Source organism: Poecilia formosa, unplaced genomic scaffold, assembly GCF_000485575.1.
Source record: "Poecilia formosa unplaced genomic scaffold, Poecilia_formosa-5.1.2 Scaffold123, whole genome shotgun sequence".
NCBI lineage: Eukaryota > Metazoa > Chordata > Actinopteri > Cyprinodontiformes > Poeciliidae > Poecilia > Poecilia formosa.
In genome coordinates, this window is record NW_006800062.1 from 1,727,572 (window position 1) to 1,746,362 (window position 18,791).

Here is an 18,791-nt window from a genome sequence, read left to right on the forward strand (position 1 = left end):
ATTTTAACATACATTTTAGATTTAGGTTTAATTATGTACAGGGTTTCATGTGTGATCTTGTCATGTTTCGTGTTTTTTAAACTGTTATGATTAATGCTGTGGAGTTTAGCTGTGTATAATTGTACAACTGTTGTCATCTGTAGTTTGTTTAGGGTTATTTATTGCATTTTATTTAATGAGGAGGCTGATTGAAGTGGTTCTTCTGCAGGAAGCCGACTGGTTGTCTGAGTGTTTGAGAGGCGACTTAAAGATGAACTAAACAGTGTAACAGCGAATGGAAACGTGCGCAGCGTGTGGCTTTCATTAGCAGAAAGCCGAACCGCAGAAGAGCGTGGCTCTCAGCATCATAACCGCTGCTGCCAATCAAACACATGTTTACACAGATGAGTCTTAGACGTTCTGATGAAGACATTTTAGTGGTTAAACAAGCCCGGGTTTCATTACGTAAACAATTTTCCCTTCATTTAGAGCTCAAAACAGAGCAGAAATACATCAAGTTAGGACAAGAATCATTAAGGCTTTCAGGAAAGTTTAAAGGAATAATAAAGTGCAAAATCAAAACCGTAAAATCATCCACAAAAATAAAAAATGTAAAAGTCAACATGTAGAAAAACTTTCTCATAATTTGAAAGCTATATAAACATTTTAGTGTCATCATAAAAAGTCCCTGAGGTGATGCTGGTCCCTTTCATGATTCTTTGGTTCACTTTTCCCTTTCTGGCTTGGATTTGGATCACGAGCTCAACACCCACGAGAGAATGATGACAGTGAGACTGGTGACACCCATTATCAACCCAAAAACCACCAGAAATATGGCCTGCAGGGACAAAAACAAACACCAGGTCAGGAAAAAACACCAGGAAGAAAACAGCGACAGGTGAAATTTAGCTGATTTACCCCGATGGAGTCGAAGGATTTGATTGGCTGGCTGCTGATTTTAAGGTAGAAGATTCCTGGAAAAACAAACAGCAGGCAGCTGGACATCGTTGAGCCTAAAAATAACAGATAATGATTAAAAACTGATTAAAATCAACAGCTGCCGCTTCATAAACTTAGTTCAGGAATGCATTAATTATGCATAAATGATGCAGTTTTAGAAGCAACAATCAATAGCTTGAATATTTAGCTGCTTTTAAAGTCTGCTGGAAATAAATTCAGCATCAAAACATAAATGTGGTTTCTATCATTACATTTCTAGTATTAAATTAAATTCTGTTAAATAAATGATCTCTTTCCTAACATTTCCTTAAATTTCATGTTTCAAGATTTCAATTCAAGCAGGAAATAACATTTCATGTAAAGGCTAAACTTTTATTGTTTTAGATAAATTAAAATTATTTCCATTTTGCTAAGTGCCATAATAATACGAGATATTACTTTTTTTTTTAGACAATCTTTTATAACTTCAGATCTGAATATTGTCTTTAGTTAATCCGGGAAAGCCCAGATGATGATGTCATGACTTTGCAAGCTTCTAATTGGCTAAATTTCAAAATTTGAGTTAAGCAAGTTTGTTTGACATCATTGGAAAATCAAAATAAATCAACCGAGATATCGGGAAGAGAACTGAGGACCTCCACATGTCTGGGAATCTCAAGCTATTCAAACACTGCAAAAACACAAAATCTTACCAAGTATTTTTGTCTAAATTTTAGTGAAAATATCTTATTACATTATAAATAAGACAAAACTAACTTACAAGTAACTTTTCATAGAGGAGTTTTTTTAAGTCAATAATTCCTTGATATTGATTTAGAAAATCAATATCAATGTCCCTATGTCATAAGTTTATCGCAATAACTTCTGGGTACAGCTTAAAAGGTGTCATCAATTCTGCCTGCAAGACAAAAAAATAGACTAAAATGAACTAATTTCTTACATACCAACGACTCCAAACACATTCCTGATATCAGGCACGAAGATGGCCAGCATCAGCACCACACCCAGGATGATCAGAGTGGAGACGATGTGGGTCAGCCAGGAGAAGGGGCGTCCTCCGAACAGCATCAAGATCACAGCCTTACGGGCCTAATTCATGAAAATTAAGCGTGTTAGCTTGAAACGTGATTCCTCCGACATCTAATCTGACGTGGCGTGCTCACAGGGAAGTGTATGAGCGGCACCGTCAGCAGCACAGAGAGAAGGATGGCCAGCCGGACCGTGATCACCATTCTGTCGTGCGGCCGGTACACGCCGTAGCCGAGCAGCAGCTCAGACTGTACATGACCTGAAGGAGAAGAAGGAGGATAAAGGAGCAGAAACAGAGCAGGACGTTAAACTGATGAGGTCTGTAAATAATGGCTATTTTAGCTATCGATTAATCGATTATTCTGACGATTAATCGGATAAAAGATCTGGCATTTTTTTATTTATACATTAAAAATGCAAATAATTCGATTTTTTTATAAATTAAAAGAAAATAAACATTTTATTTCGTAGAAAGCAACAACACAGCATTCCTTTAGTGTATGCTTGATAATTTGTAGCAAAGGATCCATCTGCAACTCCATCTGCAACATCAGTACAGTGCAGGGCAGACCTGTTGATTATTTTTGGATTAAGAATTGGATTGCATAAAGTGTTAATAGATTTTTTTCAGAAGTTGAACCAGGTGAAGCTAAAACTATACCACTAGAGAAGTTCCGGGTAGAACATGTATACAGAAAAATAAACTTTTCTAAAATCCTGAATGCAAATGTATTTATTTTTGTACAGTTTTGGTTTAATTATTGCTCTGATTGTGTTGTTCTTTAGGGAGATTGCCATTGTTTGAGTCTGCATATTCCAGTTAACAATTTTTTATTACAAAATCAGTTGATGATTATTTTCACAATCGTGATTCATTATCGATTAATCATATGAATTCAATTAATCGTTTCAGCCCTACTTACTATAGAAGGTGAGGTACCCAAACAGAGCAGAAACGAAGTAGAGCAGGAAGCTGAGACTGATGCTGATGTTCGCAACGTTCTGCATTCGGGTTTTGGTTGGTCTGAAAGACAGCGCAGTCATACAGTTAGCGTAGCGGCTACATAGCAGGGTCCAGAGACGTGTTAAAGCCGGAGGCTGACCGCTCCAGTTCGCAGTAGATGGGCAGGATGGCGGTGTGGCACAGAAAGGAGAAGGCCATAGTAGGGATGGCATAGGCACTCTGCAGCAAACAGAAAAGAGTTGATGAGAAGAAGGATGGAGCTGAATACAGGAAAATCCATGAGAAAACCAGCTGGAAGCTGCAAAAATACCCAGTGGTTAAGTATTTCTGTCTAGTTTCCAGTGCAAATATCTCAATACACTTGAAAGAGGACAAAACTACTATAAAATTATCTTTTCAGCAAAGTGTAGGTGCTTGTTTTAAGTTAATAATTCCTTAGTCTTGGTAAGAAAATACTAGTTCCACTGGCAGATTGTTTCGCTTCAAACATAGGAAAAATTTAATGAGTCTTGAATCTTAAATGAAATAATCTGCCAGTGTAACTACAATGAATCTTAAGGAATTATTGACTTAAGAAAAGCTCCCGTTTGTTGTAAGTTGGTTTTGTCTTATTTTAAGTGTAGTAAAATATTTGCATTAGAAACTGGAGCAAATTCTCTTTTGTCTTTGGTAAAAGAACATGATGCATTTCTCCCACTAGTGCTACATTCTTGGATTTGTTTTTGTTGTGTTTACCCAGGATGTCCTGTGCTATAGTCCACTTTCTGCAGAGTTTGATTGAGCATTCACACATTCCCAGATTAACCTGACTTTCTAGGCAAGCAAACTAAACAGGAGTGATGTGAAAGTAGTTTCTACAAAGCCTCGACTCAATTAAAATATGCCACCATTTTCAGATTTTCATTTGTGAAACCATTTTTTCTTCCTCCTCCCACTTGTTGGTGTATCACACAAAATCTCACTGAAAGATGCTAAAGTTCAAAATTTCAATGTACAAAAAAGATCAAGGAGTGTGAAAACTATTGTAAATCTGTAAATCTGTGAGTTGCATGTTTGCTCTTGGAATGTAATATAAATATGAGGGGCAGCTGGGAGGGGCAGATGGGAGGGGCAGCTGGGAGGGGCAGATGGGAGGGGCAGATGGGAGGGGCAGATAGGAGGGGCAGATGGGAGGGGCAGATGGGAGGGGCGCTGCTCGCCCTCCTCATAAAAGCACACCAACCCGTCACAGGTGAGCGTGTGACCTGTCAGCGGAGTGGAACGAACGGCATTCAACAACTTCTCACCAACAAGTCAAACAGTCTGCATTTGACCAGAGGAGGGAAAAGGTTTTCACTGCAAAAACACAACATATCAACAATATTAGAGCACAGTCTAGAGCAAAAATACCAAAAAAAAACACGAAAAAAGAGAAAAAACACAAAAAAAACTTCACAAAAACACAGAAGAGCTGAGAAAAAAAAAGTTAGAGTTAAAAACACAATCTACCAGCGGAACTAGAATATTTTCATAAATATTAAGGAATAATTGACAAAACAAGCTCCTTTTTCTTGCTGAAAAGTTTGTTAGTTTTGACTTAAAGTGTATTATAGTAAGATATTTACACTACTGATGTTAATATTCTTGTTGTACTTTCATTAAATGGAGGTTTTAAAACATGGGTCTGTGTGGAATTAATCTACACTGCAAAAATAAACTTTTATCAAGTATTTTTGGTCTAACTTCTCACACATATATCTTATTACATTTGAAATAATGCAAAACTAACTCACAAGCAATCTTTTAGCAAGATATAAATCAATGATCCCTTAATATTGATGAAAAACTACTGGTTCCACTGGCAGATTATTTCACTTATAACAAGGGAAAATTATCTTATCAACTAAAATAATCTGCCAAAGGAACGAGTACTCTCATGAAAAATTATTTTTAAGGAATTACTGACTTAAAACAAGCTCATTACATGGTGAAAAGTTAATCATATGTTAATTTTTTGTATTATTTGAAGTGTGATAAGATAATTGCAATAAAAATTAGACCAAAATTACTTGGTAAGACTTGTATTTTTACAGTATTAATACATACTCACCTTTATGGAGAGGATGAAGAGTTTAGGTGTACATTCTGAGTCAGACGAGTTTGATACCTGAAAGAAACAACACTACGTATGAAAATAGAAAAATAAAACTTCTACGTCTGAAAATAGAAGTATATTCTCATCGTTTGCCCTAACATCTCTAGGAAAAAACAACTTTGGTAAAAGCGAGTTAGCTCGCGCTCGGTGTTGAGTTTCTAGAAGTCAGAGTTCATTTCCAATGTCAGGAAAGGTCACCTGGACTTCCTTCCCTTAAGGACTGGCTTTATTCACCATGCAGAGCTCCGAGCGGCCCGCTCTGGTCCTCATCAGCCAAATCTGACACAATCAGTAAACTCAACATCCCGGCTTTCCCTCATAATCCCGTTGGCCATGAACGTCTGGGCAAAATCTACCTACCAGACACGCCTACTCACTCAAAGTTAAAGCAGCAAAATAATAGTGGAAGCAACTCAGCAATTACTGCCTTACAGCAGAGAATTAGGGTCATGCTAAGAATATAAAAGAATAAAGAAATTATGAGAATAAAGTCATACAAAAAAACAGTCAAAAATAATGAGAATATAGTCATAATATTATGACTAACCTGGTAAAATGACTTTATTCTCAAAATATTATGACTTAATTGGAACTAGTACTTTTGAAAATCAATATCAAGGAATTATTGATTTAAAACAAGCTCCTATAACATGCTGAAAAGCTACGTATAATTTATTTTTCTCTTATTTCAAGTGTACTAACATAATTGCAGTAAAAACAAAAACACTTGGTAAGATTTTGTGTTTTTGCAGTGAGATGAGTGAATATTTTCACAAGAAAGTGGATGTGATCAATTAGGAGAATCAATTAAACTTATATTTAACGTGTCTATCTGCTACATTCACATGCAGAAGAGTAAAACTATTTTACTGCACTGAACTGAGCTGAACTGTGTTTGTTCTGAATAAACTGTTTATGTTCACCTTCGTAAAGTTTGAGAGCGTTGTCATGTTGTAAGGCAGCGGACATGGAATAGACCATTTCTTCACCACAACCTAGAAACAATGCAACAATGGAGCAAGTCAACACTGGAAACAATGCAGTCAACAGATTTTTCAAGGTTTGGGTCAGAGCTCACCACAACTGTAAAATACAACATGAAGATGAAGGCAAGGCTGCTGGTCCAACCCAGGAATCCTTTGGTGAGAGAGAGAGGGGAGCAGGGGGGGAGAGGGAGAGAGAGAGAGAGAGAGAGAGAGACAGAGATCCAGGAAAACGGAGTGATTCAAAACAGTCAGAGATGGAAAAAAAAAACACTTTTTGTTTGGAAACTCACCGATTTTTGGGGACATTGCTAAAGGCACAATGACACAAAGTGTGACGATGATGAGAAGTAGCCTGCCATCTTCATACCAGGCATGTCTGTAAAACACAAGAGGTAAAGCATTAAAAGTCAAGGCTGAATTGCAGCAGACTTTCTGAAATGCCTTAAAGTGGCATGCTTTAAGATGAACCAGCTCTGGAAATTTGTCTCCATTCTGGACTCAAATACAGAGTGACAGATCCGTCATGTGGAACGAATTAAAGGCTTTAGCTCTTTCAAATCATAACAATCATGTAGTTCACATGCTAACGCTGTGTCGCTCCATCAGATGGGACCACATTTCTCTTGCAGGGTTTTCAGGGAGGGGAATAATATTTTCTTTTGCTCAAGGAGAGCCTTGGTGGTTTATTGGGGATTGTGGAGGAGGAGGAAGAAGCGGTGCTGTAGTGACACATATGGAAGCCATGCTGGCTCCACTGGGGTCGGGGTCGTCTGGGACGGATCCTGGTTGTCGCTGCTATGTGTTGGGCCACAGCGCTGGGTCATAAGGGACTGGCTCCATGGGCGACCCGCCGTCAGCAGCACCTGCTCCGACCACATCAACACCCACTGACCCCTGCCCGGCAGCTTCACAGCTGTGGTGTCCGTCCCTGAGTCTGGACGTCAGGTGGGACGTCTGCTCTCACTCCCAACAATCTCTAAAGGTGACCTACTCAGCTTCCTTTAAAAGGTGAGGGTGGGTCTATGGCCGAAGCAAAACATGTTCATTACATTTTCAATATTAGATAATGAGATTTTAGTCTGCTCAGTTCTGCCTATTTTGAGTTGTTTCCGGGCCTCTTGTCACTTTAAATCCAAATAAGTTGCTCATGGCCACGCCCCCCAACTCAACATTTACATTTGCACATGAAAATGGCTGCAAACAGATGCGCAATTATATAACCGTACATCTTTGAAAAGCAGAAGTGGAGCCTCCTGCACAACCAACGAGAATGCAGCAAGTGGTTTCTAAATAGTAAGGCAACAACAAAACTTGTCTTTTCCAGCAGCCATTGTACAGCGCATACAGCAGTAAAACCAGCTGACCAAACATGCTGGTGCTCAGCCTAGTTGCTAGATAACTGGGCAGGGCTAGTATGGGGTTGCTAGGTAACAACAAATTGCCTGTTAAATGTGACTTGACTTAAGGTTTTTGAAATAACTAATTTTACAGCCACTCACAAACACTAACTTATTGCCAAAAACTGTCTGGGTGTTTTATTTTTAGCGCTTGAGTTGCTTTAAAAATCAGTTAAGACCCAAACTGAAAAACAAAAACATTAAAATTGTGAATTTTTGCATGATAAGTCCTCTTTAAGTGAGTGTAATTTCTGAGATTGAAAAGTAAAATAATTAGCTTGAAAAAAATTTTATTTATTTTTTTTTTACTTTTGGAAATGTCAGAAGTAGAAATCTTGTTACTTTTTTCTAGAAAATTTCTGAGATTAATCTCAACATTTTTGAGTTTTGGGGCAGAATTTCACCCCTTTATTTTTTCATCTATAATGGCGCTAAAATCCACAGCTGCTTGGCATAAAACACAAAAACTGAAAAGAAAAACCTCTTCAGCAGACAAACAAGAACAACAAGTGGAGCTGCTTTCATTGCTCTGCGTTATGACAAACGACTCGACATGTTCACTCATTTATTCCCGCTTTGAAGGAAGCGAATGGGCTCCGGTTAACGTCCCTGAAGCCGCTCATTAACAGGAACGTTTTGCTCCCCTCCACAGCGAGCCGTAATTAGACTGGCAAAACTGATATCCCCTTGTATCAGTCTGATTCTGGGGAACATGTGTGAGAGATTTGGGGGTGACGGGGTGAACGCAGAGTGCTAATATGGAGCAGCTGTGCGTGGAAGAGTCAGATGTTGACGGATGGGGGCTGAGAGCTGCTACAAGTCCTGCTTAAACCGGTGTGGCCAATAATAAAGAGATATACGTTACATTCTTGGCCAAAGGACGATGCTCTGCGAGGACGGGGAGCTGCAGGACCGACCAGAAAGGTCAATGAAGGACATAGGCTGCTGATGGCCGATGGATGACTGGATAGCGCCTTGCAAAGTTTTCAAATCCCCTGAGTTTTTCCAAATCACAACTCCAAATACTGGGATTTTTTGCAACTAAACAAACAAAAAGCTACTTTTTACATCCAATATCTTTTATATATATATATATATATATATATATATATATATATATATAACCAATCCTCTTTGCTGAATAAATGAAACTTTCTCTGAATGTCAAATTTCAAAATTTGCCACAAATCTGTAGTTTAAGTTTATCCCACATTATAATGCTGCCATCATCATGCTTCACTGCACGGATGGTGCGTTCAAGGTGTTGTGGATAAACCTGCATGATAAATTAAAATGAGTTTAATAATTTCCTTTCTGATGATTAACATTTTGTGGAGGGTAATTTTATTAACAGAGATATGATAATCCATTTTATTTGTGGTTTTGTTTGTGTGTGGTTTTTATTTCCATTTTATTTATTTATTTTTGGGTTGTTTTATTTTGGACATTTAAATACCTTCCAGTTCCAGTGCTAAATGTTCTTTACGAAATTAAAGTTTATTCGCCTTTGAGAGGGCAAACTTGCATTATTAAAACTCCAAAGTGATTTAAGTCTTTTTTTTCTCTTAAATAAATTTTATTTAATTTTTTTTAAATGAATTTATTTTAATCTTTAATCTAGTTAACTTATTTTTACTTATTTCTCATTTTGAGCGGGCTGCATGAACCCACCCAGTGTTTCCTGCGTTCAGGAGGCTGCTGATGGCTGCAGGAAGCTCCGACTTCAGGATGAACAAGTAGGACGACATAGCTGAGGAGAATCGAGGAAAACAAAACGTCACAAACAACAAAAAAAGATGAAATATTAACCAAGATCACAGAAAGCACCTGAATGCCACCACAAGCATTTATCAGCTGATATTTGAATGTTTTATTCCACCTGCCCTCAGCTGCACACATTTGGTATCCATGGAAACATCATACTCTAAACGTCTAGAAGCGAATAAAAAGCATTTGAAATGAGCAGGAAGCACAAGGGCTGCAGGAAAAGCGTCAATGACCAGGAACTTTCATAAAAAAAAAACAATGTATGGAGCTCTGGTAGGGCCAAATGTATATATATTGATTTTAATTTTTCTATCAGAAAAATTAGCCTAAATTTGCCATAATTTCTCTCTTTTTTTTTACACTGAATTTCTGGGAAAAAACCCCAGAAAAAACCCCCAAAACACTTCAATTTAAAAAGAAATAATAAATGCAAGCATTTAAAAAAAACAAACCTCAAAAACAATAAATTTTATACATGCAAAATAAGTTTAGTAAATAAAATCACAGAAAATCCCCAGATGATATCAACCTGTGCGAAGAGCAAAACACGCAGGTATTTTTTATTTTTAACTAAAACCTCTACATTTTCTTTAGTTTACCTCAATCAGCAGCATTCATATTTGCACAGGTAACGGTGGATCTGTGGTTTCCAAAAGTTTGCACCTTACTTATGATAATTTGAACAGGTTTACAGCATAATATTTTTTTAAATCCTGGCAAGGGACAAGAAAATCCAAATCATTTTATGTTCAATCCTCATCTTCTCTTAAACTAATGTGGGTGCTGTGATACTTGCACTTCTGATGGACTCTCCCAAGTGTTAGCTTTATTTTGACACCAGGATTATTGAAACAGAGTTTGTAATTGCTGAGAAAAACTGAGTTAGACTTGGGCATGTGATTTTAAACACATACTTCAGAAAACCCACAGTTGGGAAACACACAGGAAAGGGAGCAGGCTAACACAACATGGGTGGCTAGCCGTGGGAGATCCCCAGTAAAGCCCCCAGTTGGAAGTGGCAGACAAAACACATGGCTTCAAATTGCTGCAGAGCAGCCAGGATGAGGTTAATCGGGTGAGGAGGGAGCAGGAATGCTAACAGTAATGATGTCTGACGCTAATCCAGGTACTTCCAACCTTTCTCCGCCTCGCCAGGAAACAAGATACTTCCACTTCGCACAGACAGTCAAACGGACAGAGGATCGGTTCACTTCCTGTTAGTTCAGAAAAACTCTATCCAGGGTGAGGAGCGCGAAAAGAACGGCAAGCTCACTGCAAAAACCCAACGTCTAAATGCGTTTTGTTCTAGTCTCTAGTGCAAGTATCTTGGCAAACTTGAAATTCAGATTGTTGAGTCAGAATTCTGGGCACTGTGCCGTTGCCTAGCAACCTCAGCTCGTCACCTAGCAACCCAAGCAGAACTCCAGCACTTTTAGTCAGGCGGTTTTTACTGCTGAACTACATAAATGTTTTGTTATTAACTTACTATTCAGAAAAATACCAAGTATTTTTAGTATCACATACACTTGTTAGTAACTATTTTGGACAATATTTTTTTAATACTGAAAAAGTACTATTTCCACTAGTAGATTTTTCACTTCCAACATCAAAAAGTGTCATATAAGAAAATAATCTGTCTGTTGTAATGGAAAATTTTATAATGTGCTCTTCATCCCTTTTGTGCTTTAGAATGTGTGATGATGAGATCATGTGTCTGCATGACCTTATCATAAGATTTGTCAAGGAGAATACCTATTGTCCAATCAGGGAAATGGCCAGACCATTTCCCTGATATAACAATCAGAGATTCACACCTATTGTCCAATCAAGTCTCTCTTATAAAACCTATAAACCTATAAAAGGAAGCCAGATCCACTGTTGGTCAGAGCAGACCTGACAGACTCCTTTGACTCTGTACTTTTGTTCTCACCTTGCAAGGTTTTAATAAATTTTTTATTTCTTCTCATCCAGACTCTTGCTAAAGTAATTTTTTCCACGACACTGTGGAAGCAGTACATTTTGGTTTTATCAATATATAGGAATTACTGACTTAAAGCAAGCTCTTATATCTTGAGGAAAAGTTACTTGCAAGTTAGTTTTGTCTTATTTCAAGTGTACCAAGATATTTTCACTGGCAACTAGACCAAAAATTATTTGGTTAGATGTTGTGTTTTTACAGTGTTTCAGTGTGTGCTCATTGCTGAATTTAAGGGATTTATGATTGGGGAAGCCATGCACATGCAGGGCTAGCTGGGACCCTGCAGCCCTGAGGCGGGTCTTTGGCTCTCCTTTAAATAATCCCAGCCATAATCCCTTAGATCCTGTATTTGTTTAGAAAAGAAAATTCCTCCAATAACGCTCTCGCCCACACAGACACAAGCACTTTCTCTCTATGAGCAACAGCTGCCATTTCTGAGTGCAACAACTAGGCAGGCAGGAATCCTTCACTCCTTCATTACCGATTCAGTGGTTTATTTGTGGGCATAAAAATGCTGATAAGGCAGCTTGATTTGGTCTGTCCATTTGTTTCAACGTTATCGACATCAGAGGTTTTTGATCCAGAAGTGACTTTATGGATGTGATTATTGATTCAGAGTTCCTGCTCTACATGTCAAAACACAACATTGTTCCAGACTTTAGTCCATTTTTCTAGTCAGTGATTAAAACAATGAAGCTAGCTAGCCGGTCAGAAGGATGGAGTCAATAAGGACTGAAGTCTGGAAATATTTTGTCCAAATTCTGAAATCAGACCTCAGACTTTCCAGTGAAGGAACTCTGCACATCAGAGCTGCTTTGGTTAGTCAGCCAACAAATCTCACATCAAAAATATTAAAGCAACAGCATGTAAATCAGAGCCAGGAGGAGGGTCTTAACACTGTCAATCAACCTCGTGTACACGCTGCTCAGCGTTCTAATGGTGCAGAAACATCTTACCATTCCAGGAAAACTGTTTATCTGCTGTCCAACTAGCCTGAGCATTCCTTCCCTAGAGGAAGGTGTGAACAGCATGTACACAAGCATGACTGACAGCGCTAAGACCCTCCTCCTGGTTCTGATTGGTTGTTTCTGACCAAGCTGTGTATTTCTATATTTAGAACTGGGAGCGCTGGGAGAAGGCAGAGGAGCTCCATCTTGTCACACGTTATTTATCTCGTATTATACTGTCACAACATAATGACAGTTTTAAATATATAAATAACAGATTTTTATTTTGAAAATAAAAGTTACACAATGCAGTTTTAATAAACAAAATAAAATTTTAAAGCCACATTGACAGAAACACAGGAAGCAGCGGTTTAGCTCTATGCAGCTGGTCAAACTGAGCACACACTGCAAAAATCACCAAATCTAGAAATCTAGGTTCTAGACCAAATATCTTAAAACACTTGAATTAAGAGAAAACTGACTTACAAGTAACTTTCAGCAAGAAATAGGAGCTTGTTTTAAATCAATAATTAATAAATATTGATGAAAAACGGCCAGTTTCACAAGACATTTTCCCCACGTTATTCATGAAATAATCTTCCAGTGGAACTAGTACATTTTCATCAATATTAATGACTTATCTGAAAACAAGCTCCTATTTCTTGCCGAAATGTTATTTTTCAGTCAGTTTTGTATTTTCTGAAGATATTTGGACTAGAAACTACATAAATACTTGCTGAGTTTGTGTTTTTGCAGTGCACCAAGCACTTCTATAAGAGCCAGAGGTGAGATAATACTTACACATCTACTCAAAATGGCCCTTGAGTGAACAAAGAGGACAGTTATCGGCCAAGTGGTAAGAAAACAGACACCGATAATCAGCATGCATGTAATGTTAAAGGAGAGTAGAGGTGAGCTTTCTGTGTGTGGTCAGCGAATCGCTCCAGAGTGAATCCAACATGAGAAAGAACCGCTTTCATTTCATTAGGAGCCAGGAGAGGCCGGCAGGCTGCAGAGCCATCGGGTGGTCAGTAATTAAGGTCAATTGGCTGCTCAGCCTTTGGCAGCGCAGATGAATGTTTACCCAGAGTGAGGCTAATTGCACTCTTATAAAAGGAGCAGATGCACACTGGAGTGCTGGCTCTTTCACTCCTGCATGCTGGGGAAACAGCAACACATCAGAGGATAGGCGGGGATCTACCCAACCGAGCAGCTAACGACGGAGCAGCAACTACAGCTCAGCGACACACAAAATCTGATTTTTCATACCTGATACCATTTAATACATTTTTCGCTTTTTTTTTTTTTTTTTTAAACACCAGAAAATATTTTCCAACAGTGTTTTTTTATGTCGATCATCACCTCTGTGAGCTGCATGACTTAGTATCAGGGCTGGGCTACCAGAGTTTTTGTTTAATTGCAAGAACATAGTTAGAATATTAGCAGAAGAAAGTCGAAATTTTACTGGAAAAAAACGTCTTAGAATTATGAGAAAAGCTCAGTTTGTGGAGATCTTTCTACAAAATAGATGCAAAGTCCTGAAACTGATAATAATTTTACAATGAAATGTTAAAAGATTAAGTATTTCTATTAAGTATTGCACTGCAAAAACAGAAAATGAAAATCTCACCTAATATTTTTGCCTTGCTTCCCGTTCAAATATCCGATTCCACTTGAAATAAAAGAAAACCAACTTACAAGAATCTTTCAGCAATATGTAGGAGCTTGTTTTAAGTCAATAATTCCTTAATATCAGTGAAAAAACACTAGTTGTATTGCGAGATTATTTAACTTACAACATGGGGAAAAATACAATATTACAAGTTTAAACAAATCTGCCAATGGAACTAGAACTTTTTCACCAACATTTAGGAAGTACTGACTGAAAACAAGTTCCAACATATTGCTGAAAAGCTACTTCTAAGTTAGTCCACTTGAAAAAAGACTAAACCAAATTATTTGGACTAGAAACTAAACTAAAAATAATTGGTACGATTTTGGTGTAAAACATACCAAAGTATAACTTCATAAGACGCTGTGAGGCTGAAACGATTAATCGAATTAATCGCGATGAATCAATGAAATTACTGTCAACTAATTTAGTAACCAATTAATCGTTGAGTATAAAAACTCAAAAAGTCCATTTGCTGAACAAATAGCGTATTTGGAGCAGTAATAATGTACAAAGTATATATTAATTTTGCAGTATATATTCATTCAAGATAAAAAAAACAAAAACACATTTGTATATGTTTTATCCAAAACTCCAAAAGAGGCTGAATTTTAACTTTACCTGGTTGAAATTTACTAAATTAAAAAAAGGAACTGAATTATTTGTTTCTTGGTATTTTTTATGTATTTGTAATATTGAAAAATCTGCAGAATTTGCCAAATATTTTTCCAATTAATCAATTAATCATCACAATAATTGATTATTAAAGCAACCATACTACTTTATTTTCCTAATATGACAACTTTGTTCTTGTAATTTAAAAAAATTCCTAGCCTGGCGCTTATATTCCATCATAGAGTTGATCTGAAGTCAAAGTCCAAATAAATGGAAGCTTTAAAACACACTTGTGAAGCAAGATGGCCGCCACAGGCGACTTCACTGAACAAACTACCCAAGGATTACATTGGTGAAAAAAAGTCAGATTTTCCCCAAAAAATTTCAACAACCAAAAGTTTGATTAATCAATAAAATCCTCTGTCTGTGGTGGAGTGGATCCCAAAATGCTATTCCTCCACACAACAGGGAGGGAGGGAATTTTACCATCAGCGATCAATTAGGGGAGAAGTCATGTTTCAGGCCCAGGGGAGGGGGTGGAGAGGACGGCGGTTCGAGGTCAGAGGTTATCAGGGAATCTAGATAATGGCCTCACAGGGGGAGTGATGAGAAACGAGCAGAGGACGTCAGCACAGGGTGTTCTGTCCACCAGCAGGAGGCGATGTCTGCCTCCAAAATAAACAAACCGTCCCTGCAGCATTCCTATGCCCAGTCGCAGCTCTGCTTCTCATAAAAACCACATAATCGCTTCATGTCCAGCATGTCAGAAATAATGTCTGTTAGTTCGTGTTGAAAAGAAGGCCAACTCACCACCGATATTTTGGATGACAATCGCTAAACCGACCAAAATCTGGAGAAAAAAACAAAACAATTAGAGTAAACATAGCAGTCAAACTGACAACATTAGGAACAATCCTGAAAGAAAAAAATTACTTTTCCTGGTTTTTTCAAGGCTTTTTCTCCAAGTTCCTCATACGAGTTGATACCTTCAGCAAAATACAGTTAAAAGATTAAAATAAACAAATACTTTAACATGTTCCACTGCAAAAACACAAAACCTTACCAAGTACTTTTGTCTAGTTTCTAGTGCAAATATCTGAGTATACTTCAAATAAAACAAAACTAACTTACAAGTAACTTTTCAGCAAGATAATGTAGTTTTAAGTCAATAATTCCTAAATATTAATGGAAAAAATACTAATTATGAATACTAGTTAAAATAACTTTTCCATCAATATTAAGGAATATTCATGTCTTTTCTTTTTGTGTTTATGAATCTATTTATTAACCTTTAGAATTGATCTGAAATGTATTTTTTTAAATGATGTTACATAATTTTGCTGTAGCAGTCAGTGTTATAGCTAATCTGAAGAAGCCTCTAACTAAAGACACTTTGTTGTTGTATAACAGTCTCATAAGGAGCATTTTGAGGTAATTTTTCCTAATTTTATGGAGACTAAATCAATAGAAATCACAGAATGTTTTCGTTCCTGATATTCCATCCAGAGCGGTTCAGTGGGAATGAGACATAATTTTTACATATCGATTGGCCACAGAGTTCACAAAATGTCACAAAAAGATACCTCCATGATATACATCCATAGATGTGCCACCAATTCATTCAAATGCTCCGAATCAACCAATCAGAAGCTGAAAAAAAGCTGTGACATCATCAGGGCTTTAACCTAATTTGGTGGCAATCATCAACCAGCATGTCCTGCTATTGTTTTTCCTTTTTATCTTCTCTTTGGTCTCCTTTGACCCTTTTTTCCTAATTAATCAAACATCACTTGATTAGGTCACAATCAGGACTTGAGTCAGACTGCGATTGGAAAGTTTACAGTAAACTGATTAAATCTTGAGTAAAGGAAAAGCGATTCAGGGTGAGAAGTCGACACCAAACAGTGAGGAGGATTTACAGGGAATTAGTTAAAGGGGGCTGCAATATAGAAAATTAATATTTTGCACATTTTTGTACTTTCATTTGAGTTTCTACTGCTTCTTAAAAAAAACAACAACACAAAAAAAAAACACCAAGTTGTTTTTTAGTGTTTGGAAAATGAGGCGTTTAAAAAACCTTTGGAATGTGATGATACAAATCAGCAGCCACTGGTGGTTACCTAGCAACCCCAGTGGAGTTCCACCCATCACCTAGCAACCCAAGCTGACTTCCAGCACGTTTGGTCAGCTGGTTTTAATAAAAAAAATACTGTATTAATGCCAAATTAAATATTAAATTAAATATCAAAACCACTTCTTCCTGGTTGTGCGGGAAGCTCTACTAATACTTTTCAAAGACTGTACTGTTGTATAATTGCACATGTTCTGGATATAATAATGCACAAAAGAAGTGTGTGTAGAAATCAAAATAATTATGGACAACCCTGACCATCCGCTTTAAGAGACTGGCTTAGAAAAACAAAATGTCTTCAATCAGAAGCTTCTTCAAATTCGCTGTAATACAGACCACTACAGGAGATCTATCCTGCCCACAGCTATCATCATCTAAAACAGACTGAGTCTCATTTTCTATTAATGACTTTTTTGTGTGCAAACAATGTGATAAATATGTTTTCTGTATCCGTAAAGCTATCCTAACCTGTTTGAGGATAGGTCACCCTTAAGGTCAGATAGTTTTATTCTCACCTGTTTGGTCACAAAGCGTTAGAAGCAGATGGATGGAATATAATGCAAGGCCGGACACCAGTACTAACAGGAGGCTGGGAACAATGGGAAAGCACTAAGTACTAAGTATTAAAGATTTTAGAAAGAAAGGAGTGGTGAAAGGAGCCTCTCTCACCTAAACCCAACTATCCCTGTGCTGGCCATGGCATAAGCCAGGCCCAGAATCCCGCTGCCCATGATGGCGTTCATCAGGTTGAACACACAGGAGGCGATTGAGGCTCCAGTGGCTCTGGTCTGCACCGATCCCTGCACAGAAAAAAAACAAGTAAAACCACAGGAATAAAGACACACAGCTGAGAAAGAAACCTGCTGATTCCTCCTGACATTACGAGGAACAACTGGCCAGGCCTGATGATGGATGTCATAAAACAACACCGCAGGGGCCTGCAGGATCAGGGGATGGAAACGGGAATGGACGGGTGGGATTTGAGCTGCTGGCTGCAGGACAGCTGCCTGAGCTCAGGATAAGGGGAGCTGCCCAAACTGCTTGACCCCTCTAATGGGGGATATCCTGGACAGAACAAGTGGCAACTCTGGTGTCGGTGTCACAACAAGCTCGGATTGACCTGCAGCCGAGCGTTTGGATTCACCCCGTTACAGTACTGGAAGACAGGAAGTACCAAGTATTTTTAGTCTAGTTTCTAGTTTAAATATCTCACTACACTGGAAATATGAAAACTAGCTTATAAATAACTTTTCAGTAAGACAAGGCGCTATTTTAAGACAGCATTTTCTCAAAGTATGTATGTAACTTTTATAATATATATTTTACGCATTTGTTGAAACTGTCACCATGTTGTGACAGTATAGTATAAAACTAATAATCTGTAAAAATAAATAAATAAAAATCAAGCTCCTCTGTCTTCTTCCAGTGCTATCAGGGCAAAAAGGTGAGACTTAGCGCTGTCAATCACGTTCATGTGCATGCCGCTCACCCCCTTCGCTCTCTACTATGGCAGAGTTTCTCCCTGCTCTCTCATCGCAATGAGTTTCTCCCTCCATGCCAAGGCTCGTTAGCATAGCCACTCCGTAAAGGCGATTTGCTTCTCTGCCATTAGCATAATTAGCAGTGCATTCACGAGGATGATTGACAGCGCTAAGACCCTCCTCTTGGCTCGGATTGTTTTTTTGCTTGGGAGCAATGCATTTTTTCAGATTACAATAATAGCTCCAGGAGGAAGTGGAAGAGATTGATCTTTTTACAGATTATCTGTCTCATAAAAAATTGTGACGACAGTAAAAGTTTTAACAAATATGTAAATCAGATTATTTCATTTACAACACTGGAAAATGTCTGGCTAAAATTAGGGATGCACGATATATTGGCACCAACATCGGCATTGGTATCAGACTGATAAATAAAACTGGGTCGATATGAAGAACCAATATTTATTTTAATCAGTTTTCCGTTGGGTTTTTTCCCTAAAGGTTTTAAAAGGTAGTGAAATATGTATATGTAATATCTGTAAATATTGGTTATCGGCCATCGCCACAATATTAATATCATATATCGATATTGGCCCAAATTTTCATATCGGCGCATCCCTAGTTATGAAGGAAACAATCTGTCAGTGGAAAAAGTTATTTTTATTATTAACTTAAAACAATCTTTTATATCTTACTTAAAAGTTACTTGTAAGTTAGTTTTGTCTTATTTCATGTATAATAAGATATTTGC

General features: G+C 37.7%; 1 protein-coding gene across 1 annotated transcript in view; it reads right to left on the minus strand.

Moving 5' to 3' along the window:
- Nucleotides 1-397: 397 nt before the first annotated feature.
- The window catches only part of slc38a6 (solute carrier family 38 member 6), a 36,245-nt gene continuing 17,851 nt past the window's right edge, over nt 398-18,791 (minus strand). Inside the window, exons 3-17 of the mRNA XM_007561168.2 lie at nt 17,229-17,359; nt 17,075-17,148; nt 15,362-15,414; nt 15,239-15,278; nt 9,121-9,199; nt 6,343-6,428; nt 6,145-6,203; nt 5,990-6,061; nt 5,022-5,078; nt 3,072-3,151; nt 2,892-2,992; nt 2,103-2,227; nt 1,884-2,028; nt 898-992; nt 398-817 (exon numbers count right to left, since the gene is read on the minus strand). Coding sequence (XP_007561230.1) covers nt 734-817; nt 898-992; nt 1,884-2,028; nt 2,103-2,227; nt 2,892-2,992; nt 3,072-3,151; nt 5,022-5,078; nt 5,990-6,061; nt 6,145-6,203; nt 6,343-6,428; nt 9,121-9,199; nt 15,239-15,278; nt 15,362-15,414; nt 17,075-17,148; nt 17,229-17,359 — 1,281 coding nt within the window. The 3' untranslated portion in view covers nt 398-733. The remainder of the gene's footprint in view (nt 818-897; nt 993-1,883; nt 2,029-2,102; nt 2,228-2,891; nt 2,993-3,071; nt 3,152-5,021; nt 5,079-5,989; nt 6,062-6,144; nt 6,204-6,342; nt 6,429-9,120; nt 9,200-15,238; nt 15,279-15,361; nt 15,415-17,074; nt 17,149-17,228; nt 17,360-18,791) is intronic.